General features: G+C 37.5%; 2 protein-coding genes across 3 annotated transcripts; both read right to left on the bottom strand.

Annotated features, from left to right (window-relative positions):
* Positions 1-28: 28 nt before the first annotated feature.
* herc3 (HECT and RLD domain containing E3 ubiquitin protein ligase 3) lies at positions 29-19231 on the bottom strand. The gene is made up of 25 exons (XM_079461424.1): positions 19092-19231; positions 17152-17471; positions 16465-16624; positions 16280-16356; positions 15987-16208; positions 15552-15643; positions 12461-12591; positions 12218-12372; positions 11994-12067; positions 11458-11582; positions 10293-10352; positions 9146-9257; positions 8392-8581; positions 8141-8304; positions 7957-8070; positions 7811-7834; positions 7634-7723; positions 7331-7501; positions 6160-6303; positions 5379-5545; positions 4000-4063; positions 3566-3648; positions 2123-2306; positions 1935-2037; positions 29-1791 (listed from the first exon to the last, which is right to left on the bottom strand). Exons 2-25 carry the CDS (start codon positions 17375-17377, stop codon positions 1583-1585), a joined length of 3141 nt encoding a protein of 1046 aa, XP_079317550.1. The 5' UTR covers positions 17378-17471; positions 19092-19231; the 3' UTR covers positions 29-1582.
* Positions 19232-19294: 63 nt separating this feature from the next.
* Positions 19295-26576, bottom strand: herc56.1 (HECT and RLD domain containing E3 ubiquitin protein ligase 56.1). Of its 2 annotated transcripts, XM_079461432.1 has the most exons (24): positions 26177-26576; positions 25815-25929; positions 25644-25717; positions 25330-25551; positions 25150-25241; positions 24882-25012; positions 24679-24806; positions 24522-24592; positions 24319-24443; positions 23988-24047; positions 23784-23889; positions 23462-23642; positions 23224-23387; positions 23067-23141; positions 22562-22657; positions 22379-22462; positions 22185-22283; positions 21837-21980; positions 21547-21713; positions 21375-21432; positions 21212-21282; positions 20946-21129; positions 20614-20716; positions 19295-20377 (listed from the first exon to the last, which is right to left on the bottom strand). In XM_079461432.1, the coding sequence occupies exons 1-24, from the start codon at positions 26391-26393 to the stop codon at positions 20166-20168; spliced, it is 2979 nt and encodes a 992-aa protein (XP_079317558.1). In that variant the 5' UTR covers positions 26394-26576; the 3' UTR covers positions 19295-20165. The 2 variants fall into 2 exon arrangements, with proteins under 2 accessions (XP_079317558.1, XP_079317559.1); XM_079461433.1 differs by lacking the exons at positions 19295-20377; positions 20614-20716 and having other exon boundaries at positions 20954-21124.
* Positions 26577-26884: the final 308 nt, after the last annotated feature.

Genomic DNA, 26884 nt, shown 5'->3' with positions numbered 1-26884 from the left:
TTTGTGTAATAAAACTAGCACAACACAGGAGGAGGCGAAATTATATTTTTATTATTCTGGAACAAAAATAGATAAAACAATATATTTCATTGGAAAGCTATAAAAGTAAATATACTTTACTAAATAACAACGCATCTTTAGCCACTAAGAAGCCCTTGTTTGCACACATTGACAGAAAGGAATACGTTGGATAAAACACTCTTGTGTGTGACTTTCCATCATACAAACAAACACATCTCATGCAGCTAGATGCGAAACGACACGGGTCACCACAGTAAACACGTCACTGTGGTCCCTTAAAGACACTTTTCATTCGCTTTGTCTTCGTTGTGGTTCCTCAGTAGTTCTTGATGTGTTCAATGTCACTTTAATCTTTTCCCCAAAGCAAACCAACTTCAGAAAGAAAAGGTCAAATAAAGCAAAACACAAGCTTTCTATGAGAGAATGTGATCAATTTAACTGAAAACTGACAAATTAAATGTAAAAATAATGTGACGATTAGTTTATTCACATTTGTTGGATTAAAATGCAGATAGCCATTAATAGATCCCATTAAACGCGCACAAATGTCACCAGAAGTTATTGCTGATTTCACATCCCTCAACATCATCTCAACCAAAAGCATCCACTGAAAGGTGCAAAATATTTTTTTTAAAAGCAGCATCCACCCGCGGTGCGGCATAGTCACGTTTGTATGATTTGTGTATAAAGGAAAGAAAACACAAAAAAAATATTCAGCTGATGAGAAACTGCATAATCTGTCCAAACTGCACAAACAGAAAAGGTTGAGGTCAGAACAAAAGGGATTATTGTGTGGTGGGGTTCTGTTTTTCTCCTATCTTGATCTCTTGAAACCCCCAAGGCGAAGGTTGTGGTGATAAATTATATTTTATGGCGGCCTTTAAAGGGATAGCTCACCCAAAAATACAATTTTAAAAATCATTCACCCTCGTATCATTTAAAACCTTAAAGGACTTTCTTTCAAATGCGGAACGCATAAGAAGATACTGTATTTTGAGAACTGGTTTTGTCTCACATGGAATACAATGGACGTCAATGGGGGTGGGTGTTGTTGAACGTTCTTTCAAATATCTTCTTTTGTGTTCAGCAGAAGACACGAGAGTGAATAAATAATCAAGAATTACATTTTTCGGTGAATTTTCCCTTTCTGGTAGTAATGATGTAAGGGGGACGTTTTGTGTTTCAACTACCAGATTTGTTCCAAAAAAGATAAAACAAATTGACACAATAAATTCAATATATAAAAAAAACACTAAACATTGAATATTTATTTTACACACTATGCCATCCTAATCTTCAATAGAAGTTGGTCATTATTTAAAAAATAGAAACTTTAACACCCCCCCAGCCAAAAAAAAAACAAGAGTAAAAGAAACATTGTGCAACCAAATCAGCAAGTCACTCTGTAAAAATAGGAAAATAACAGATTTACTCCAATCATATTCGGTATGTGCTAGTCTGCGCTAAATACGAGAGCAGCTTTTATTCCGTATCTCCAAAGGATTAAAGTGCAGTTCCAGCATATGGCAAGCGACCTCCAGACCTTTCCCCCCAGTCCAGTTCAGACCAGACTAAAACCCTCGTACTGCTCCACGGCCTGCGTGAGACGCTGGCGCAGGGTCTCTTTGGTCTGGTAGCAGGGCATGTCCAGCATGTTATAGCAGGTGTGAGCAACGGGCAGATAGTGCTCTTCAGCAGCGGTGGACTGGAGGACTACACGTAGACTACTCATGCCGTGGATGGGGATGCGGTCGCTGCCTGTCAGGAACACTACAAGAACAACAGGATTCAGTTTGCATTCATATTGCAAATCAGAGGTGGTGAGCAAATAGCTGTTCTTTGCAGAAAGATCTATACATACAAAGAACTACTTTCATACTTTCATCCATCCAATACAACAGACTTCAACTTACATAAGAACTGCTTCTTTTTCTCCAGCGGAAACTCATGAAACACCTCCCAGAACATTCCGACTGTTGGGTGGGAGGCAGAGAACTCGCCCTTGTATGTTGCATTCTGGGTATAAAAAGAAATAGATGTTGATTTATACTGTGGGGATTTTTCAAATCTTTTCAAACAGTCTCTGTGGTAGAAGCGAGACCTTTTCCATCTCCTCCCAGTTGTAGTTGTTGTTGCCGACCACCATGGCCATGAGTTCAGAGGGCTGGAAGAGAGAGAGAATCTCTCCACCGCAGACCTTCAGGAAACCGCTGGAGAAGGCAGAGTACTGCTCCTGTACAGAGTCAGTGAACACGTACTGCAGATACGCCTGAACAAACTCCTTCCTGAGAGTCAAAAACACAAACGTACATATATATTAGTCATGTTGATGCTTTAGTCCTCTCATATCGTCGCTGTCAGACTGAAATCGGATATAGGAAATGAATGAAATCATTAAACACTGTATTGTCAAAGTTGACAAGTGCTTTTAGACACTTTTGATTGGTTAAACATTTGCAAAACCCACAGTGTTACGTGAAGTGTGAACGATAGAAATGATTTTTGAAAAAACTCATGAAAATGAGATACAAGTTTTCAGTCTGACAGCGACAAAATAGTATTTGAATTGAAAGGTATGACAAAAAAGTATTACATCAAATAATACAAATAAATCATTGTCTCACACGCTTACAAAAACAAGTGTATGGTATAAAGCCATGTAAGTGGCTTTGGATAAAAGCGTCTGCCAAATGCACACATGTAATGTATTTCAGTAATTGGCACATTGGACCTTAAAGATACACAAAACATGACCAAGAATACGAAGACAGTTCCTTTTAATGAACAGATTTGGCTATTCCAAGAATTTCCTCGAAGGCAAATCCGAATCCGAAGGCATACAATAGATTTCTAAAGAATTGTGTGCTCCTTAATTCTGCAAATCGTGTCTGAATGGCAGCAAATCCCAGCAGCCATGTTGCAATATCAAGTGTAAATCCTTTCCAGAATTGTGTAAGCCACAGCAAAGAAAAGACATAAAGCTTGTGGGTTTACAATGAAATGAAATGTCTTCACATGTAAATGCATAATAAGACTTACTAACAGTTACAAACTGTAAACACCCACCACCAAGGCCGTACTTTGACAAGAATACTGAACTCCGTATCAATATTGTAAAGCCTATCTTTTGCCAAATTGTGTCTAATACACACACACATGCACGCAAACACACAGGACCTCACACAACCTGACCAGGAAAAACATCTTCATGAGATCGGATGGCAGGTTTGCAGGGGAATCTGATGTCTGTATGTGAAGTTTGGGTGAACGTGAGTGTGTGTTAACCAAATGCTTCTTAATGAAAATAATATTGTTCATTCTTGCTGTAACAATATCAATAAAGTTTCTTCTCCAATAGTAGAAAATGTTTGCTGTTAACAGTGCAAAAGCATTGCAACCATGTCTGTAGTCTGTTAAATTTTGCAATTCCGTCCCTCCTCCACCCAATGCACTCTACCACACGCACGCACACAGTCCATTATGACCTCTTTCAGCTGTTTATTTAAAGAGACACACACACACAAAACCGAGTCAGGAAATGCACCTGTTTGATTTGTCCACAGCGATAGTCTTTCCTCCCTGCACCAGCTCTTTAACCTCTGTGATCCCATAATACTCCCTTGTAATCTGTGGAAATAGACATTAAAATGCTGACTGACGAAATGAAATGACTAAGGAAATCAAACATCCACAACAACATGTACTGTAAGTCAGAAGCATGTGACTGGGAAATTCACACACATCATATCAATGTATACACTAATATTCATACTTTAATACTTTTTTTTATAAAAGTGTACTGAAGAAATATATGTAAATTCTGTTTTAAGCACCATAGAAACAAGAATAACAGTACGTCTGGGTGATAAAGTGAAAAAATATAATTATGGATACATTTCTAATACATCCAAATAGATCTACCTAAAAACGTCATTTTAAGAGGTCTTAGAAAGCTAGAAAGATGTTTTGATATCTTACTGTAAAGTTCAGACAGAAGGTCTCCTCAACATCACCATCAAAGTCCAGCAACTGCTGAAGACTCCTGCAGAGCATCCGGAAGAAACATTGTGACAAAACAACAACACGCTTCTTAAAGGGACAGTGCACCCAAAAATGTGTATGACAACAAACAGCTCAAAAAGTTTTGATTAAAATATAACAAATATGGAATAAAGTCAAAGTGGTTTAGAATAGCGTCAACCAGTAAATGACGACAGAAAGTTCCCTTTCAAGACAACAACTACTTCAATTTGTGAAATGAATTCGTGTGATATTTTATCATCATCTCTTTGGCTATAAATGGTCCGTCTGATGTATAATCACAGTTGAGAGGACACCAGCTGCAGGATATAATAGAAACCTCAGGATTACCAGCGCGGGGACACGCAACATCATCTTCCACTTATAACAAATGACAGTATTTTTCCTCTGACATTAGTAGCCGTATATAAACCATGACAGATTTGGAGAGGCCTTGTAAAAAATAAACTATAATCAGTAAAACACAAAATAAGATATTCTGAAGAAAGGCCATCGAAGAAAGAAAGTCATAAAGGTTTGAAATGACAAGGCAACCGCTTAGTGGACCGGCTTTTAATTAACGTTACATAAAAACAACTTGTTTATGTAATGCAGAAGCAAAGGGCACAAAACGGAGACCGAACTATTAAAAAGGGTTCCTCTTGACCGCTCTGTGCAGACGTCGATTTCCCAGTAAAGCCTCGGGGGTCAGAGGCACTCTATTGATTTCACTTAACAAGGGCTGTGATACAGTGACCCACAGAGTTTGGGAGGTCTGGGTGATTCGATTAGAGAGCGAGACTAATAAGAGCCGAGTGGTACGAGTTTAGATACACACTATTCCTCAAGAACTGTCTGCTTTTTTAAAGCTTTGCAAACTTTCTTTGCAGTGTAACTGCTTGAGAATAATGCTAGAAAAGTCATGGGTTTGATTCCTAGGAAATGCATGTAATGATGAAAATATAAAGGATAGTTCACCTAAAAATAAAGATTCAGTCATCATTTATCCACCCTCGCGTTGTTCAAGACCTTTATATGACAATTTCTTCTGCCGATCACGAAAGAAGATATTTTGAGAATGTCTCAGTGGTTTGGTGTCCGTACAATGGAAGTCAAGGGGGGGGCAACGTGGTTTGGTTATCAACATTCTTCAAACTATCTACTTTAGGGCTCTGCAGAAGAAAGAATCTAATACAGGTTTTAAATTACACGAGGTTGAGGAAATGATGCCTGTTGACCTTCAATAAAACTTAAAAAAATGTAGACAGAACATTCCTTTTTTGAATGAACTGTCCCATTAAGATGAAGTCGGAAGATATCAGCCTTGTGTGTTATACCTGCCCTCCGTAGGAGAAAGCTCTTTTAGGTCATCAAGCGTCGGGGAAACATTCAGAAGTTTCTTGTAGAGCACCAGAGGAAAGTGGAGGTCCACCACAGTAGAGTTATAGATGGCCAAACCACAAATGATTCCAATGAGGTGAAACCAATTGTGCTCCACAAAACACTGCAATGTAAATAAGACATTCGTTATGAATAAAAGCTTTTTAAAAAGAATATCATCTCATAAGTCTCATTCACCTAAAGGGACAGTTCACCCAAAACAATTTTTTTGTGATCCTTTTTTGTGATCATAGATTTTCCAAATCTAACCAAACAGTTATTGACTGCTACTGAGCATAGTAGGAAAAAGGACAATGGTACTTAGAAGAACTGTTTGGTTACCAGCATTCTTCCAAATATCTCTATGTTCATACATCTACACAGAGTAAATGAAGTCAGACTTTTTATTTTTGGGTGAACTGTCCCTTTAAGGATTTTTTACATTTTATTTTGACCTAGCATTCAGGGAATTAAAGCATTGTGTAGAAACACGCCACGCCATGAAGTAATCCAGCACACTAGCCATGTTTCCAGTAAAATCAGCTGAGCTGGACATAATATCTTTAAAAAAGCCTCAATGATATTCTCTTGATGATATACGCTGTGCTATTTTCACATAAGCAATATATTCCAGGTAATTTTTTTATCATACAATGATATTGAATAACTGAATTTATATTAACTGCGAAATCACTGCATGTATGGAAAGTAGATATGAAAACTAAGGCCTAAACTCACTTTATCAGAGAACCAGAGCAGATTGGAGTCGTTGTACTGGGTGAACATGCCATAGATGGGATCCATCAGCTCTTTAAGAAGGAGCAGGAAGAACTCCTTAGTCACTCCTCCGGCATCTACCGCTTCCTCTCCATCAAAGATGACCTATAACCATCAATGACTGTGTGTTATTATGAGGTATGCTGTAAAAACAATAAAAAAGAAATGCAATTAAATACAATTCATTGTTGAACTAACAAACTCTTAGATTACAGAGCATTGAAGGAACATCTGATGTGTGTTGCACATGTTTTGATAACGAGCAAAAGAAAAAAGAAAATGACATAAGCTAGCAAGTTAAAAGCATGTCTAGCCAGTATTATTTTAGGTTACCAGTAGAAGAACCGTCACTTGGCTAAACTTCAATCTTAAAGTTGCACGACCCATCCAACACATTGTTTTTATTTAAAAAAAAATTATTTTACAATAAAATATGACTATTAATGAATTATTAAAATGTATAAGACACTAGCCAGATAACAAACGCAGACCGGAAGCAAACTCGCATGTGGTAAAATAATGCCTAAAAGATTTTGAAAAGTGTGTGCATAAAATAAAGTTCAAGTAAAATAAGTTCATGTGAGCAAAATAAAATTGGTGAAGATATTTTTAAGAGCAAGAAAACAAGATTTGCAAGTTTTTTTTTCTTCTCGCTGGATCTTTCCATGCAAAAAAACACAGGCTAACAAATTTAGCGTTTACAGTTCTTGCACAAATCTCTTGTTGAGTTTTGCTGTCGTAAGGGTCTAATGTTTTGTTACCGTAACAAGTTCAATAAAAGGAAGGAAGGAGGTGGGACATAAAACAACTTTTAATTAATAAATAAAAACGTAAATAGACAGCACACACAAACCACAACTAAAAGCCAGGCCTGGTCCTCTCTCACTGACGGTCCGGTCGCTCATCCTCTTATGCTCCCAATCTCCTCCGTGATACGAGACCGGCGCGCGATATCACTCATGCACAGGCGAATCCCGGTTCTCGTCCCGCCTACCTCACTACAGTAACCAATTAAGTTTCTTACTGGAACTTTTGTGCTCTTTCACAAATCTTACCCTGAGCATGCAAGTTTTTGTAGCACCATTTTATTTTCATACACCTCTTATATAAATAGAATGCTAGCTTTACCAACCTTGAGCGGCTTCTTCAGGTCTATATCGTTGTACACGGTGAGCTCCCGCAGAGCGTCGCTGACTAGATGATTCCTGCGTACGTGAAGCACAAGAAAAGGATTCCTGGCCAACAACGGTTCCATGGTCAACAGCATGAAGACATTGTGCAGGTTAGCGCCGCTTACCGCCATCTAAACAAACAAACAAAGATAAACTCACTGATCAATGGAACAGTATAGTATTGTAGTGTATATCTCATAGTTCACCAAACACACATTCGAAACCTAAACTAAAGCTAAACATTCTGGGAGTGTTTTCATTACCTGCATCTGGAGCTCTGCATCTGTCTGCAGCACTGTTGTCTTGGCTTGAGCGTTCAATAAGAACGGATAGGCACATAATGTGACAGAACTCTGAGAAAAAAAAAGATTCACGTGATCAAACAGAGAGCATCACGACTTTCCCGAGAACAAGCTGAAATGGACGTAGAGCAAACGTACCTGCACCGGAGGGTATCGCATTTTCTGCAAGAGGAGAACAATGACACGTGACTTTTGCATTCAAAATATAATATATATTTTCATTTTATGATCTCTTATCTGTTAATGCAACACGTATGCGAAAAGCAAAGCGACACTATACGCACAATATCTGATTTACGCAGAAACCATTTGAGGTAGTCTTCCTGGATGTCCACCAGGCTGGCGATGTCAGGGATGTAGAAGTGGTTATATTCCACACGACAGGCCTTCAGGTTTACCTACGCCAAAAACGACACTTTAGTATTGAGCCGTGTTTGAGACTTTGAGTTTTAACGTTTGAGAAGTTACCTTGTGCAGTTTCTCCAGCAGTCGTAACGCAGCGCTGATGTAGCTCTCCAGAAACACGGGCATCAGGAGCGCTCTACCACCAGCCAACAGAAAGACCACAATGCTTTTATACATCTCCACCAACCTGGAGAACACTTCACAGTCCACCAGAGACCACCAGTTATCTGTGATAAAGAGACAAGGTCGGAGTTGACCACCTTGACATGCCAAGCAAACGCTGTGTTGTTTAAATAGCATCAGGAGCATCATACCGAGCACTTTGCTGGGGTTGGCGTCCAGTCGGAGGATGGCCATGGCGAGAGGGATGGTGAGAGAGATGTAGTTTTTGGAGTCTTGGAGCGCGGGACATTCCGACAGGATCAGGTAGATTCTCATGGCCTCCACGTCTGGAGGAGAGCAGGGCAGCTGAGGTATCAACAAACTCTCAAAGCTCTTCGTAACCTTGTAAAAATGTTCAGAGATATACTATCAGATTTGTGGGTTATCTATGATTATGATTTATAAGATAAATGGGCAACATGGGAGTACATTTGTTTTTAAATTACGCATCATTTATCAGTGTACAAAGGATGGAAATTCGGATGGTTTATGTACACAAGGCTTCTCATGTACATTTGAAGAAATACACTGCAGACTATTTGGTATCTTTTAAAGGTCCAATTTATGAAATTAAGCAACATCTAGGGGTGAGGTTGCTAATTGCAACCAACAGCTCACTCCACCTCTCCCCCTTTCTTTCGACACAGAACTAAGATGTCGTCACGTCTTGGTTCCTTTGTTGAAGGACATAACGTATTTACGAAACACACTATGTGGAGCAGTTTGTCCATTTAGGGCTACTGTAGAAACAACATGGCGAATTCCATGTAGGGGGACCCACGGTGTTTTGTTCAGGTTATAAAAACATAACTCTTCGTTAAGTCAGTACTTTATACACCTCTGAAGACATTCACGTCAAGAGATCTGAACCCGATCTTAACCTGATGAACATTATAACACACACACCTGCTCCAGGAGTCTCGAGAAGGTGGGTTTCATGAGAGTGTCAAACAGCAGTCGGACTGCATTGAAGTCGATGCCAGGGACTTTAGGGTTGGTTTTGAAATGGCCATCGTCACTGTGATAGAAATAGGTTAACATTTTAGCCGTAAAATTAGAACAACCGCAACAGTGAAAAATTGTAACAATGACTGGGCCGCTTTCAAACGGTTACATTCATTACGAACGCTAATCCAAAGGCTGTATCAAATAAATGGTGTCAGCTATTTTGTCCTCAAAACAATAAAATATTAGGTCCCTGCACGAAAATCAGCAAGACAAATAAACAGAGCACCGGCTCTTATGTCTTGAATCTTTGGTTGTGAAGGAATAAAGGGGATCACGCTCTGGACATCAATACAAATCTGCAGGTGCGTAAATCTGAGGATGATCTCTACACGCGAGCATGTAAACCTGAGCCAAGTGTGTCTATCATCTTCGTCATGTCCACGCGAATGACTCCCAAACACATTACGGCATAAGGCTGATCACAGAACAGTTTCATGCCATTGTTGATGGCTTCCGTTTGGTTGTCAAACCAATTTGATCCATTCCATTTTGATTCCATTGATCAGGTTTAATCCGATAAAAATGGATTCAAACCATCTGATCCGATTGATCCAGTTCATTTGGTTTTAACTTAATTCTATTCCATCAATTTAATTCAATCTAAATAGATCTAATCCCATTCAATTTGATCTGATCGACTGATTTAATTAAACACTATCTAATTTGATTACCTACAAATTAAGCAGGACAGAAAATAAACCTAAAAAGAATCTTCATCTAGAATATGATTATAGACAAAAGCACCATATGAGCACTCAACCTTTCGTCCCATAATACTCGCGTCTGAACGCTCGCAGAACCAGTTGCCGCTTATGTAATCAGATAATCTCTTGAAATGTTTTGGCCCGCAGATTATCGACAGCGTGCGCTAGCAAGCACTGGGTCAAGGAGAATGAGGTTTAAAAGTGTCTTGATGGGAAAACAATCATCAAGTCATACGCAAACTTAAAGAAGCTATGCTTTTTGCAGCTTGGGATGTTAAGGTTTGCTGATGTCTTTACAAAGAAATGATCAGCTCTCCATTGGGAAGACGTAAAGTGCTCACCTTTGGTCCAAGAAGCTGGCGTTCCAACAAGCGGTCGAGGACAACAGGACTATGATGTCACTAGATGGAAGAGATCAGCAGTGAAATCTGTCTAAAAACTGGTTTTTATCAAATCGATATTCATTTTGAAAAGAGAGATATTCAGATTAAAAAATGTTAACAATTGTTATAATTTTCAATTCAACTTTATACTGCGTTGTCCTTATGAATGGACGGCCGGTCACTGTAGCTCAGAGCAGCATGCACATACTTTGTGCAGTTGTTAGCGTGTTCTGTCCAATAATGAAAACGGGTCGCACCACAACTAAATGTGCACTCACGCAAATGCTCCCAAATATATCGTTAGGTCACAAAGGTTACATTTAGGGAGCATATGCGGCTAAAATTCTCGCAATTGCATGCCCGGCACTGCGTCAAGCCATTGGCAATTGCGTGTGGATATTGTGTCCTCGCGAGACCAATCGTATCTCGAGATCTCATCACACCCCTAGTTTATACATTTATTTAAACTCTGATCACAGTCTTTAATACAGATTAACAGAATAGAATGCGTCTATACTGCAAGCAGATCTGCAATAACTACAAATGAAAATGTTTTTGTGACTTCTATTTAAAAAGAACGAAGAAATTCTCGTATAATTTACTCAAATGCATGCCAATTATAAATAATTGTTATGTGTATTCATAAATGTAATACATTTATTCATGTGTGTGTGTGATTTTGAGACCCATATCAGATACAATTTTATTACCTCCTATAAAATGAAAAACAATTTAGCTTTAAAAAAAATCAAAACTGAATTTATTTAATAATAAATAAAACTGAATGCATATCTGTATATTTTACGTTTTTATTTGTTTCCTGTCAAATGAAAATAATACATTGTGAATAGCAAAAGGTGAGAAGATTATAGTCATGAGAATATTTTCATTTTAGGGTGAACTATTGTCAATTTCTGTATCAGTTAATGTAATGTAAATCACACATTACTCTTCAAAAAATATATAATGTAATTTTTAAGTACTTTATATTTTGTCATTTACATGCATTGTGACTTAACTGCATTGGATGAATTTAACATTGTAAGATGATGCAGACCTGCACCACTTTCTGAGCTCTGAACCCAACTGTATTTACCGACTACCAAACAAACGACAGACTCACTTTGTGAAGCGTGAATCGCAGTCGTCGTGGAGTTTTATCCTCCAGCTGTCCAGACTCTCAGAATTAATCAGCGCGATGCTCTTGGTGGTATTCATAATGCGGAAATCCTCGGGACAACACGTTCTCTGTTCCCACACACACACACACACACACACACACAGAAATATAACAACATACCTACAGCACAAACCAAACAAATGTTCTAGAACGAGTCCTAATTCCTAATTACCTTGAACAGGACTAAACTAAAAATTGAATTTAACACACAACAACATCAGCCTTGTTTGCCATGTACATACTTCCATTGTACTGAGGATACAGCGCCTCAATGTGGACAGCAGGATGTACTGAACTTCTCCTACTACACGGTTGCTTAAACATTCATCACAGATAACCCAATAATGTGAGCAGTACGGTGTATAAACACGCTAATACCCCTAAGGAGCATAGTCATTTGCATAAACCTATCAAAGTAATATAATACCATCTGTGTTTTACATCTCTGCTGATATTACTGTGATAATTGACAGGATTACCTCCTTGTTAGACAACAAGAGGAAATTGTGATCGCCCCCGCTGTGAATTTTACTGATGGTGTAGCGTTCTGCTTCTGCACACAGAAAAGATATTAAGTTCACGCGGCTCGCAACAACACAAGTGATTTGTTCCAAGCCATTCTTCAATTGGAAGCATTAAAGTGTCATTCGATATTCTCATCCGTCAACATAATCATGTCTCACAATGGGATAGATGCACATACTTGTGTGTGTATTTCCAGTGCACAGGGGGTGGTTGTTGCGGACAGGAAGTGGGCTTTTGGAATTTCCTCTTAGGCCAGTGCCCAGTTGCCCATGGGCGTTGCAGCCGAATGCGTACAGTAGACCTGTGGAGGGCACGAATGCCAGGGTGTGATGCCTGGAACACACAAAGAGAGATGCATGTGCGTTCTGAACACTGACAGATCGACAGACAGAGGCCAGCAGATGGATTGTTAAATTCTTACCGTCCACAGGCGATCTGAGACACCTCAGTACCCATGAGCTCCATGACTCGGCGTGGAACAGGCTCAGTGTGTGTGGAGTCATGGCCCAGCTGTCCTCTCGATCCGTTTCCAAATGTGAACAGACCTCCTTCCTGAAACAAAGTAAAGTGTGAAGTGTGGGTCAGCTGTGGCCTAATGGTTAGAGCGTTGGGCTTGTGATCAGAAGGTTGCCGGTTCTAATCTCAGTGCCAGCAGGTGCCAGTGTGAGGAAAAGTAAAGTAAAGTAAAGTAAAGTAAAGTAAAGTAGTGTGAGGAAAAGTAAAGTAAAGTAAAGTAGTGTGAGGAAAAGTAAAGTAGTGTAAAGTAAAGTAAAGTAAAGTAAAGTAAAGTAAAGTAGTGTGAAGAAAAGTAAAGTAGTGTAAAGTAAAGTAAAGTAAAGTAAAGTAGTGTGAGGAAAAGTAAAGTAAAGAAGAAAAGTGAAGTAAAGTAAAGAAAAGTAAAGTAGTGTGAAGAAAAGTAAAGTAGTGTGAAGAAAAGTAAAGTAAAGTAGTGTGAAGAAAAGTAAAGTAAAGAAAAGTAAAGTAGTGTGAAGAAAAGTAAAGTAAAGTAAAGTAGTGTGAGGAAAAGTAAAGTAGTGTAAAGTAAAGTAAAGTAAAGTAAAGTAAAGTAAAGTAAAGTAAAGTAAAGTAAAGTAAAGTAAAGTAAAGTAAAGTAAAGTAAAGTAAAGTAAAGTAAAGTAGTGTGAAGAAAAGTAAAGTAAAGTAAAGTAGTGTGAGGAAAAGTAAAGTAAAGTAAAGTGAAGTAAAGTAGTGTGAAGAAAAGTAAAGTAAAGAAAAGTAAAGTAGTGTGAAGAAAAGTAAAGTAGTGTGAAGTAAAGTAAAGTAGTGTGAAGAAAAGTAAAGTAAAGTAAAGTAAAGTAGAGTAGAGTAGAGTAGAGTAGAGTAGAGTAGAGTAGAGTAGAGTAGAGTAGAGTAGAGTAGAGTAGAGTAGAGTAGAGTAAAGTAAAGTAAAGTAGTGTGAGGAAAAGTAAAGTAAAGTAGTGTGAGGAAAAGTAAAGTAAAGTAAAGTAGTGTGAGGAAAAGTAAAGTAAAGTAAAGTAGTGTGAGGAAAAGTGAAGAAAAGTAAAGTAAAGTAGTGTGAGGAAAAGTAAAGTAGAGTAAAGTAAAGTAAAGTAAAGTAGTGTGAGGAAAAGTGAAGTAAAGTAAAGAAAAGTAAAGTAGTGTGAAGAAAAGTAAAGTAAAGTAGTGTGAAGAAAAGTAAAGTAAAGAAAAGTAAAGTAGTGTGAAGAAAAGTAGAGTAAAGTAAAGTAAAGTAAAGTAGTGTGAGGAAAAGTAAAGTAAAGTAAAGTAGTGTGAGGAAAAGTAAAGTAAAGTAAAGTAGTGTGAGGAAAAGTAAAGTAAAGTAAAGTAGTGTGAGGAAAAGTAAAGTAAAGTAAAGTAAAGTAGTGTGAGGAAAAGTAAAGTAAAGTAGTGTGAGGAAAAGTAAAGTAAAGTAAAGTAGTGTGAGGAAAAGTAAAGTAGTGTGAAGAAAAGTAAAGTAAAGTAAAGTAAAGTAGTGTGAAGAAAAGTAAAGTAGTGTGAAGTAAAGTAAAGTAGTGTGAAGTAAAGTAAAGTAAAGTAAAGTAAAGTAAAGTAAAGTAAAGTAAAGTAAAGTAAAGTAAAGTAAAGTAAAGTAAAGTAAAGTAAAGTAAAGTAGTGTGAAGAAAAGTAAAGTCAAGTAAAGTAGTGTGAAGAAAAGTAAAGTAAAGTAAAGTAGTGTAAAGTAGTGTGAAGAAAAGTAAAGTAAAGTAAAGTAGTGTAAAGTAAAGTAAAGTAAAGTAGTGTGAAGAAAAGTAAAGTAAAGTAGTGTGAGGAAAAGTAAAGTAAAGTAGTGTGAGGAAAAGTAAAGTAAAGAAAAGTAGTGTAAAGTAAAGTAAAGTAAAGTAAAGTAAAGTAGTGTGAAGAAAAGTAAAGTAGTGTGAAGAAAAGTAAAGTAGTGTGAAGAAAAGTAAAGTGAAGAAAATTAAAGTAAAGTAGTGTGAAGAAAAGTAAAGTAGTGTAAAGTAAAGTAAAGTAGTGTGAAGAAAAGTAAAGTAAAGAAGTGTGAAGAAAAGTAAAGTAAAGTAAAGAAAAGTAAAGTAAAGTAAAGTAGTGTGAAGAAAAGTAAAGTAGTGTGAAGAAAAGTAAAGTAAAGTAAAGTAGTGTGAAGTAAAGTCAAGTAAAGTAGTGTGAAGAAAAGTAAAGTCAAGTAAAGTAGTGTGAAGAAAAGTAAAGTAAAGTAAAGTAGTGTGAAGAAAAGTAAAGTAAAGTAGTGTGAAGAAAAGTAAAGTAGTGTAAAGTGAAGTAAAGTAAAGTAAAGTAAAGTAAAGTAAAGTAAAGTAAAGTAAAGTAAAGTAAAGTAAAGTAAAGTAAAGTAAAGTAAAGTAAAGTAAAGTAAAGTAAAGTAGTGTGAAGAAAAGTAAAGTAAAGTAGTGTGAAGAAAAGTAAAGTAAAGTAAAGAAAAGTAAAGTAAAGTAAAGTAGTGTGAAGAAAAGTAAAGTAAAGTAAAGTAAAGTAGTGTGAAGTAAAGTCAAGTAAAGTAGTGTGAAGAAAAGTAAAGTAAAGTAAAGTAGTGTGAAGAAAAGTAAAGTAAAGTAGTGTGAAGAAAAGTAAAGTAAAGTAGTGTGAAGAAAAGTAAAGTTAAGTAAAGTAGTGTGAAGAAAAGTAAAGTAAAGTAGTGTGAAGAAAAGTAAAGTAAAGTAGTGTAAAGTAGTGTAGTGTAAAGTAAAGTAAAGTAAAGTGTAATTACCACAAGAGAGGACCAAAAATATTAAAACAGATGAAATTACAAAATACATTTTTGCTTTATTCCCTGTGAGCTTTATGATTTATTTTTCGTATATTACAATAAAACCCATATTCTCTTATATGTTGTAGTTTGTTCTTTTGACATTTAATATTGTATAATAAATATCTTACATTTTGTGTTTTGTCCATTTTGTAACATCAACTTCACATTTTGATGTTTTAACCTAACCCAAGAGGGCATAAAAGCAAATATTGTACAAATATGCAACCCCAGAAATCACATTTGGCACCTATTGTAAAATGACAACAGGGTTGCATAAGATATTCATCTATAGTATGCACGGTACCTTAGTTAATGCAGCGGTATGTTCCTCTCCACAGCTGATGTAGACAACTTTCTGTGACCTCAGAAACTTAATATGGCAGGGAACAGCCCGATCTAGTAGATCACACACACAAGAATAAGGCAACACCGTGTGACAATAGTGCTGTCTGTTATATTGGCACGCTACAGTGCCATTTAACAAAAAATCTGCCAAGTGTATTGTGTCGCTCATGGTCCTCTCCTTGACTTTTCCCTTTCCTTGACTTTTCCCCTCGCTCTCTCCGTATCTCTCCGTATGATATAAAGGCCAAAAAAGAACTTAAAAATGATTTAAGGGACTTCAAAGCTACAGTTCCTAAAATGTCTGAAACGAAATCGACCAGAAGAGACTATTTACGCCTGATATTAACACCCGAGTGGACTCTAGACTAGACTGGCAACCGTCTGTCAGCTTTACCTAGTTCATCATTGAGTCCCAGCTGCCCGGCGCTGTTCTTCCCCCAGCCGAACACGGCTCCAGAGAGGGACAGAGCGAAGCTGTGATCTCCTCCAGCACTGATCTGAGCCAGTGGAATCCCACCCAAAGATTTGAGAGGCTGCGGGGACCGAGTGCTCGGCTCTCCCTTCCCTAAACCCAGCTGACCGCTGGAGTTCTCACCCCACACGAACACCTGACCCTCTGAGGAGAGCGGGACCGTCAGACTTGTGCAACGACAGAGATGCTGATACAACAAATAAATCCGCTCTTACCTTTAGAAAGTGCTAAACAATGTTGGTTGCCGCACATAACTTGTGAGATTTTATGTTCGCACAACTTTTTGATCAACCTAGAAAGAAAACAAGAATGAGTTGGTATATGTAATTTTAGCATTTTACCGTTTCATCGAGTGGAGATTTGTTCACATGGTCCATGAAGAAGCAATTAAATGTTTAACCTGGGCACATGGACCGCCTCCTCAGCTGTACCCAGACCGAGCTGTCCTCCTTTACCGGAGCCCCAGGAAAACACCTGACCCTGCTCATTCACAGCCAGAGAATGAGTCTGACCACACGCCACTCCAGCTATCTCCTGAGCATCCAGAGATATAACCATCTCTGAGAAAGACACACAAAACAATCATGAAATACATCATAACATCATCTTTATTTCATTGTGGACATTGGCAAGGTGACCTGGATCGGTTTTTAATCCAGTTTATTTAATCAGGATTTCTAGATGTATTGTGGTCATTACAGTCAAGTGTCTGTTGAATTTCAACAAAATCAAACTTCAGGAGTGACAAAGTCATCCAACAGCAAGGTGTAAGACTGACAGCATGACAAGGCACACAAAAACTATGAAAATCTATATAGATTTTTTTACTTTTCCTAAATGCATGTGCAAATATTACTGATATGTTGCTTAAAGTGTAAATGAACTTGTTTTCTTTGCAGTATCTGATCACTGTTAATGCAATATTAACAGAACAAAAGTTACGCAACACATTTCAAGTATGGATGTTGACATGGCAAATGTAAACTCACAAACAATTTAGCTAAAATGTCCAAATGTTCCTATGTGGTTGCTAAGGCTTGTGTAGTCTGCAATGCAGTTGCTAGGGTGTTGCCAGGCTATTGCCTACCTGGTCTGGATCCTCCTTTGTCATGGCCCAGCTGACCGTGACTGTTAGAGCCACAAGTGTAGACGCTCCCGTCATGCAACAGGAAGACCGAGTGGTGGCTTCCGCATGCCACTTCTTTAAGACCCCTCCCGTCGAACACGCAACAGCTCCTCGGCTCGGGAACAGTCACTTCCGACACGCCGATTCCAAGCTGACCCCAAGAGCAGCTTCCCCAGCACAGCATCATGATTCACATATATAAGAGACACAGATGGAATGATCTGGAATATAGGAGCTCCTAGGGTGTACAGCCTTGCCCTCTCCGCCTGTAGACCATGGACCTGGAGAACAACAAACAGCCCGAGATGAGAAACAGATTTAGAGAAGCAAATAACTAAGAGGGACGGGAGGTGGATACATCCCATTCCTTCTTTCATACCGAGCAGTGGTTGCATTAATTTCAGCTAGTGAAGACGGCAGGGACTTGTGACATTTCTTAACAAACTATCTGGTGTGGTTACAAGCAATTATAATGTCATAATGAACCATTAGCTGTTTTCCATTAAAGGCATTACACAATTCCTTTATGTGGTGTGCTTTGGGTCGTATTCCAGTATGATTTAATGGTGTTATGCAAAATAACATCCCACCAATAGAACCCAACACATTACATTAGCAGTAGAGCCTCACACAGACTCCATTATAACCAATACAATTCCTATTATGACATTTAAATCCAATAGAATTGTTTAGTTAAATGAATATAGATAGATAAATATTTAAGTTCATGTTGACTTTAAATGCACTCAGCACAGGTCATTTCTGTCATCATTTGTCATTTCTGAAACGGATGCATTTGGACAATCCCAACGTTATGTATGTAACATTTTCTGTCAAAACTTGAAATATAAATTCTCAGACAATGTATTTATTACAGCATATGGAATAATTTGTTTATGTGGTACTAAACCTCTGGTGATAGAATTTAAAAAGTGAGACTAATTCATGGGTTATGGATGTGACAATAAAGGAGACGCATTTTTTATACTTTGTAGGATTACTGTGAATTAAAATGTACAAACCAGATGCAATAATCCCCCATATACGTAGAGAAGGAATGGCTGTCTATAGAAATGTTACATTTTTATGCGCCAGTTTATGAGGAACATGGACTGTTACGGATGTGACCGTTCCGTTATGGATGTGACAATCCACATTTAGTAAAAATATCCTTTAAAACTTTATCTAACATGGGTATATTAAACCACCAAATAGTGACATCTGACCTATCAGTACAGCAAAAACCTTTGGTAAAAAGTTTCCTTTCGCTTTTCATTAAATCTCACAGATGTCTAAGACATTGTTTTCTTATGGGCCACCTCTAAACAAAAAACAACAATGAAACAATGTCGACTTGTATGTCAAATCTCTTGAAACAAAGGTGAAATGGGCGTAACGAGCTGCCTTCCAAGACAGCATCATAGGGAGCATATTCATCACGTCTATTGTGACCAAAAGCTGTTGCATAGTTAAACCATGGCGTTTGTAGTAACACTTTATATAATATATAATACAACCTGCAGTCGATCAACCCAAAGATATTTCTACAATTGAACTACAATCAGACCATTGTTTATTCACCCGAGGTGGGTTTGGAAACACGACCCGTCATGTGTCTGATGATGAGCTCGGCCTGTCAGAACCCGCCTGACACATTACGGTCTCATTTTCCTCCTTAACCTGAACCCACCCGTAACGTTTGTAATGCAAACACCATCGCTCGCACATCCGATAAAACTGGGGATCGGATTTAAACTTATATCCTCGATCGTGACATCTGCGATGCAATAAAGCCCACACTGACACATCGCAGCGACAGTCACGCAAACAGTGTCTTCTGAATACCGTAAGACAAAAACGAGCACTTGCTAAAATGGGTCGTTAAAAAGAAATGGTGTTACCTGGTTAAATGCATTTCGTCCCCCGTCTGTTTTGATCTTATATTCGCGAAATGCTTTCAGTTTAAAGGTTCCGACAAAAACAAGGAAGTTACGACTCAGATCAGGGGAGTCACTGGTCACGTGACTCTTGTCAACCCGCCCTGACGAAGCTGGCCGATAGAGGACGACAAAGTAGCCTTTTTAAAGAACAAAAACTCGTTGATAATATAAAACATAATAATTTAGTGTTTATTTATAATTCAACAACAATCAATAAACCAATTACAAAGCCATGACGTGAAAGTTAGAAGCAACAAAATAATGTTTTGAACACATGTAGGGATTTTTGACATTTTTACATTGATGCTTTGATTCTTTATCAACACGCCCATGAAAACTGAACTATGGCTTTTATAAAAGTCATGGTATTTATGCTTTTATTGGTTACATTTTTGTAACGATCAGAAATCTGTAGCAGCTTGTAAAATCGAAATGAGCAGTTTGTTTGAAAATGTAAATATGAACATTTTAGCAAGACAACTTAATAATTTAACAAATACAACTTATAAAAATAACTAGCACATCCCGTCATTTTTCCCATTTGATGTCAAGGTGCCAAAGGTTATCTACTGAAATAATTGTGTAAACCTTTTACAAAAAAAGTTATTTTTACCTTGAAAATATTTACCTTGTAAATACAGATATTTTAAATTATGCAATTCTATAACATTTTACACATTGCATCAAGTTTTGAGTGACAGTAAGTGAAGCACCAGAGTGAAAGTGATGACAATTCTGTCATCATTTACTCACCCTCTTGACATTTCAAAACTTTATGACTTTCTTTCTTCCGTAGAACACTAAAGAAGATTTTTGAACAAAGTTGGTTACTGAACAGAACTGGACCCCATTCACTTCTATTGTATGGACACAAAACCAATGCAAGTGATTGAGGTCCGGTTATCAACATTTTTCAAAATATCATCTTTCGTGTTCTGCGGAAGACAGAACAGGTTTGAAATGTTAAAAGTGTAAGCAAATTATGACAGAATTGTTATTTTTAGGAGTAAACTATCCCTTTGAAATCACAACAACTCATTCCGTCCAGAAACCCCTCTTGTGGTAAAGGGCTTCGATGAGTTTCTCCTTAAGTGTCGCTCTGCTTTGATAAATAGGAAGTTGGAACAGGGTATGACACGTGAGGGCCTCTGGTAGATGATCATCAGTTGAGTTGAGCAGGTTACTCATTATCATCCTAACCTGACTCATACCCAGAATGGGAAGACGCTCGTAACCCGTCACGAAAACTGAGGAATCAAAAAGATTATTTTGATTATTGCTTGGTTATTTAAAGCCATTCTGTTTGATTTGCCCATGCATCCCTGACACAAAAAATAGATGTATAGTTTATTGAACTATAGAAGATATCTGATCTGCTTTATCTGTTTATTATTTATTAAGTATAAAAAGGGAATATAAGAAAAATCCCATTTTAATTACTGTAAAATTACTGTTTTGTAAAACGTGGAAATAGCTAACTTACATAGGAAAATCTTCTTTTGGTTCGATGTAAGTTCTTCAAACACCTGCCAAAAAGAGATGACGGTCGAATGCTCGGCATGAAACACACCTTTATATGTTGTGTTCTGTTGATCACAAGATATACAATGTCTGTGTCATTCTCCAGAAACTTTGCCAGTTGTCTCAACTTTGTAATTTTTTATGATTATATTATATTTTTTGCCAAACTCAAGTTAAAAACATGCATAAAGAATATATAAACTATAAAAGTGACTTTCAAGTCTCAGCCTTGTACATTCCCAAATAAGTCAAAATGATATTAGCTTTTCTTTCAACTTTGTGATGAGCGTTGACCTGTTTGAGCATGTCCCAGTCATAGTCTTCATTGCCCACCAGCACCCCTCTCAGCTCCTCGGGTTCAAACATCACCATCAAGCTTCTGTCACATCCTTTGAGAAAGCCTGTCTTGAATTTCCCAAACACTTCCTCCACGGATTTATTCAAGATGTAATCCACATACTTGTCCACAAAATCTGTTCTATTGTGAAATTAATACAAAATGTTGAAAATTTTGTAATTTTCATTTAGTATAATATTTCATTTAAAAAGTGAAAACTGACTTGTTAGAATTTGTAACAATCTTTCCTGGATTAAGAGGATCCAATTCCACCTCTTTTCCATCCCATGTGACCTTATTTGGAAAACAAAAGTTTTTGTTGTTTTCTTTCTGTTTAATGTCCTTAAAAGATATTTCAGTGCATGAGAAAAACAAAACAAACCAACCGAGAACTCAAAATCCCCTTCCTTCAAACCATCATCGTTGAGAACATCCTCCAATCTCCTGTGTTTCAAAGTATATTAAACATTGTCATTTTATAATCTGCATTACACTGATTCTATCAGAGCTGTCTAAAGACATATATCTAGCAGACGATCAGGACATTGGAACACTCACTTGCCCAAACCTGGTTCAAACTCCTTCAGGTCTTGAAAAGTTGGTTTCACGTTGAGAAGTTTCTTGAACAAGGCTAAAGGAAAGGGCAGTTGCACAACACAATTGTTGTTGATGGCCAAACCACACAAAATCCCAAGCAGTAAGTACTTGTCCGTCTCCAGGCTCGGCTGGGGTGCACAAACGTAAACAGAGAAACACAATATAACATTGGACAGTGCATCACTAAGGTAAAACTGAGGTGTGTTTCTTTCATTTAAAAATCAGTGACAATGACAAAGTTTTTCTCTCGCCTGTGTTGGGAACCAGATCATAGTTTTGTTGTCATTGTAGATGAAGAACTGAGAGTCCAGGTTACACAGCTCCTTGCTCAGGTTGAAGAAAAGGTCTCTCTTGTTGACATCAGATCTATATGTAACATTCTCAGCATAAACGACCTAAAACAGAGATTTACATTTTATCTACTAAACATTATCTTATTTAGTTCTTTAATAGCCAAAGTCTGGCTGATTTGCCTCAATATGAATGAATATTGGATGATAGAGATCACTTTATGTGATATTCCATCAATACTAGAAGTTTTAGATCATGCTAGATTGATCGATTAGGCCTTTTGGTGAGAAAATAGATATTTGTTTTACCGATAGCCATCCTTTGAGCTGTTGATCAGTGACATTTTCCAAAAAACTGAAGCAATCGTCCAGAAGTGCTGTGCGTCTTAACACCATCTCAAAACGAAACTGTAAATAAAATATTGAATTACTATTTTATGTATTTATATTATATACTATTAAGAAGACTATATGCTAAACACATTTGATAAAATCACAATTACCGGACGTAATGTGTTTTTGATAAACCTGCATTTGGCTTCCAGGTTAAAGATGGATGGGAAGGGTTTTAGCGTCTTTAAAGTTTGCTGTAAAAAAGCATATCAGAAAGATTATGGCCTACAGGCCTACAGATAAGTAAACTCAATAGAAACATGCACAGAAAGGTATACAGAGAAATAACTTACATCATAGAAGTTTTCCAGTTCAGTCAAGGCTTGAAGGTTCCCAGTCCAGTTATGCAACCACCCTTGGTTATTTAAATCTTCAGTGATGGATTGCAGCTTTTTATAAAGGAAACAAAGAGGGATAAGTGCTTGTTTATTGCATGTTTATTGATTTTCTCTCCATTGTCCATTTCATCATATTTGTGGTTACTTCCTGGTTCCCTTCCACAATTAAATAAAATAAATGGCTAATTTTACTGACAAATCACAAGATACAATTTATGTTCCATTTTTATATATTTTTGACAAAGTTATAAATGAAATAAGATGACATAAATTATAGACAAATATATATTATAACTTCATCTTGTGAACGATATATTCAAGCAGTGAGCCCAATATTTGGCCAAGCTTTTATACATTTTTGTAATGCCATACCTGTGTTAAATGACATCACTAATCTGCCAAGATGATCTTGGAATGATTTGTTTAAAAACAAAATAAAATAACTTTTTCCAGTTCTCACCGTATCAAGTAGATCATTAATCTCATTAATGATGAAATTACTTTTTGTGATTTTGTTGTGTCCATTGCAGCAGACCTTCAGAGAAAAAACATAATGTTTACCATATCTTAAACTCGACCGGTCATATTAAATGGTGAGCATTGTGTAATGAAGGCACCTTATAGATCATCTGCAGGACCTGGGCAAATTGCTCCAAACGCTTGGGAGCGTTCAAGTTTATGTCATCAACTGCAATCCTGCCGATTGACCTTGAAGTTTCTTCGCGAAATAACTTCACAACGCTTTTGAGACGCCTCACAGGGAGCTTGGACCAGTATGTTTCTAAGAACAATAAGACAAACTCAAGCAACAAAACATAAAAGCAATATGAAGGATGAGATTAAATGAGGATTCACCTAACACTTTAAGAGCATCAGAATTCAGCTGACTAATATTGGAGGCCAGCGCTTCAAGAAGTTTAGCCCTGTGTGGTCTCTGGCAAACTCTGATGAGCTCTGGGAGGAGAAGACAAATTCTCAGAGCTTCCACACTAGCTGGACTAGCAGGCAACGTTGCACTCCCAACAGCCTCCACAACCTGAGTTTTACAAGAAGAAATGGGACTTAGTTAGAGTACTTACAATACAATGTAAAGCTTTTTAAATTTTGATTACAAATCTGCACAATGACATGATGCTTAAACATCTTTTAGGGTTTCTGATGTCAGATTTGTCATTACCTTTGACATCACCCTTTCATTTCCTGCTAATTTTGCAAATGATTTCTTGACCATGTCAAAATCCAAACCACAGAACTCGGCAGAAGTCTGATAATGCTCATCACCACTGCAATGACAAAAATGATAAAAATGCGTGATGACATCATATTTTAAGCAGATTTTTTTTGGCGCAAATGATAATAGGTCTACCTGGTTCTAAGTTACCTTGTTTTCAGAAAACATCCGTTCAAACAGGCAGCAGATGAGAAGACTTTACTTATTTTCCTGAAAAAAAACATTTTATTCACATATACAGTCAAGATCATGTAATTCTGCATTTGCACACAAACAGGCTGTTCTGATTGAATAGTAAGAATATGCAGTAATGTTCACTGGATCTTTTATCCTTATCAAAGCACAGCTCTATACCAAGTGTTTTTAGTGTTCATTCAAGCTGAGAGCGAAAGCTGCCACATAGTGGGTGTACTCACAGTGACATATACATATACATTTAGCCTGTAAAGTGGCATTGTGCAATCTAAATCGAAACACTCACTTTTCTGTTGTTTTCCATGCATTTGATTTACATTCAGACACCCATTGGTCGATAATTTTTTCATCTAACGTCACAATCCTTCCGCTTTGATTGGGCTCAAGATTGGTTGACTCATTTCCATTCACCTTAAAACAGTAAAACATACACAATGCATAAAAGATTTCACTGTAAAAGTATTTTTTAATGAAAACTATCTGGCTTACCTTATAAAACAAGACAAAGGAATGGTTCTCCCCAGCAATGATCTTTCCAATTGTATATTCCTCTTTAAATTCTGTATTTATATATTATATATAAAGTTAGGTCTTAATATAAAAATATGGATCTATTATGTATTGATAATGTGAGGTTGGTTGTTACCAGCTGGCAGGTGTACAGGTGATGGCACAGACTGGTTGATCATTTGTCCATTTCCCAGTTGCCCTTGCATCCCACATCCAAATGAATAGATCCGCTTTGATGATGCCACCAACACAAGTGTGTGCCGTCTTAATACAAACAAAAATGGTTAAGTTGATCAGACCATACATTTTGTATTGTAGCTTACAATCAGTAAAGTTTACCTCCCACATGTGACTTGTGACACTTTAGAGTCCCGGAGTTCAGCAACCACTCGTGGAAGATGTTCATCTTCAAATGAGTTGTGCCCAAGTTGACCAAAAATCCCTGATCCAAATGTGAACACAACACCACCCTATGGAATACAATCATATTCTCATATTCTACATTTACATTAATCCGTTTAGTAGACATTTAGGTTATTGAACAGCATTAGCCTACCCCATTTCGACATATGTGATATGACATAATGTGACATAATGTGTAAAATACCTTAGATAAAGTTGCAGTGTGTTCACCTCCACACGAGATGAACTGAGTTTTCTTCCCATTCAGGCTTCTTACAACCGTGGGCACATGCCTGTCTGAAATCGCATAATGCATAAAATCATCACTTTAAATATGGCAAATTCAAATGTAATTTATCACACTGTCACACTCGACAGTAGAGACCTGTAGTGTCTCCCAGACCCAGCTGTCCAGAGGAGTTCTTCCCCCAACCAAACACAACACCAGAGAGAGACAACACAAAGCTGTGATCTCCTCCAGCGCTGATCTGAGCCAGTGGAACCCCATCCAGAAACTGAACGTGTTGAGGGGTCTGAGATCCAGATCGTCCTTCACCCAGACCCAGCTGACCGTGAGAGTTCTCACCCCAGACAAACACCCGACCCTCTGAGAGGACAAGAATAAACTCTGAAAATCTCAGAAAGGTACATTTATGAACTTTATTTTTAAAATGGTGTTGATGGAATAGCTGTGAGTACCCTGGGTTAACGCCATTGAATGCTGGTCACCACATGTGATCTGAATCACACGGTTGGCTAGGTCTTTGAGAGGCCTACAGGGATTTACACAGTACAGTTTCATGATATGATAAGCCTACACTTATACATATAGTATCATGGTAATGCAAGTGGTGTTACGAGACAACCTACTTGTACACAAGAGGAGATTCGAAGTTAGTGAAAACGTTCCCATCATGAGTAAGAAGAACAGCACCAGATTCTCCACAGGCCATTGATCTGAAATTGTCTTTTAGGGGTGGACTTTCTAGAATATAAACATACATATACATGAACTATCTGGATTAAGTCCCACTTAAAATAAACAACATTGAATTAGAAAGACATTCATTCTAAAAAATATATGACATATCATACTTTGTTAAGCATTTACTTATTTTTTTAAATGAATTCATATTTCAACGCAGCAACTTAATTTTACTATCTAAAATGTAAATTACAAAAGCATCATTTCACTGCTCGATATTAAAAGTTATTACAAAATGTTACCATACTTAGTTTGCCATCATGCCCATTGGGTTCACCGCGCAGTTTGAGGACCGAAACTTTCCCATTCCGAATGAATCCAACAAAACATTTTCCTGCTGACATGTCCTGGATTTTGGATTTCGGACACACGCAGCGTATCCCGTCATCGTTCACATGTTGTACATTGTCTTTGTCAGGCAACCCGAAGCCATCTCGAACCTGCGCTCCCCAATAACACAACATCTCTCCAGCTGTTGTGTTAAACCAGTGGCTGAATCAAACAATAAAGGCTGAACACATAGTCCAGTCTGAGTATCGTAGGCGATTTCCCACAAAACGAAACCAAAACATATGACTCAGACTTTTTTATTGTTTGTATAGGCTACATGACGAATGGAGTGTGCGGTGTGACGTTTTTAACTCGGAAACGAAAGCACAACTCACGCATCCGTGTTTGGCTTTTCTTGTGCTTGCATCTTCACAAACACATGCATGTGTTAACATGTGTTAACATGTTACCCATTGCACGGGGCTACGTCTGTTAATATTCACACAATGCATTTATTCTTACTAATATTAATTCAATTTTAATGTGTTCTTTTATGGTAAACTCTTCAATTTTGGCATCAAAATCTATTTCGCAAGTCATATGTGGGTTGTTATAGATGTGTCATTATCAACAAGTCAGCTTTATTTAAATAGCGCTTTGTTACAAAGCAGCTGTACAAGAAAAC

Source organism: Barbatula barbatula (genome assembly GCF_947034865.1).
Source record: "Barbatula barbatula genome assembly, chromosome: 8".
In the NCBI taxonomy this organism is placed as follows: Eukaryota; Metazoa; Chordata; class Actinopteri; order Cypriniformes; family Nemacheilidae; genus Barbatula; species Barbatula barbatula.
This window is presented reverse-complemented; position numbering and strand designations above follow the sequence as displayed.

What these genes read in the sequence shown, in the direction of transcription:
- herc3 (XM_079461424.1), bottom strand. Translation starts at nt 17,377, where the DNA reads ATGATGCTGTGCTGGGGAAGCTGCTCTTGGGGTCAGCTTGGAATCGGC. An exon ending in TTCTGCGTAAATCAGATATT is followed by an intron (nt 7,835 to 7,956) that starts GTGCGTATAGTG and finishes CTCCTCTTGCAG; the next exon opens with AAAATGCGATACCCTCCGGT. An exon ending in ACCTGAAGAAGCCGCTCAAG is followed by an intron (nt 6,304 to 7,330) that starts GTTGGTAAAGCT and finishes TGATGGTTATAG; the next exon opens with GTCATCTTTGATGGAGAGGA.
- herc56.1 (XM_079461432.1), bottom strand. Translation starts at nt 26,393, where the DNA reads ATGTTGTGTTATTGGGGAGCGCAGGTTCGAGATGGCTTCGGGTTGCCT. An exon ending in TTAATGATCTACTTGATACG is followed by an intron (nt 22,658 to 23,066) that starts GTGAGAACTGGA and finishes CTTTATAAAAAG; the next exon opens with CTGCAATCCATCACTGAAGA. An exon ending in AACTGGAAAACTTCTATGAT is followed by an intron (nt 22,463 to 22,561) that starts GTAAGTTATTTC and finishes GCTTTTTTACAG; the next exon opens with CAAACTTTAAAGACGCTAAA.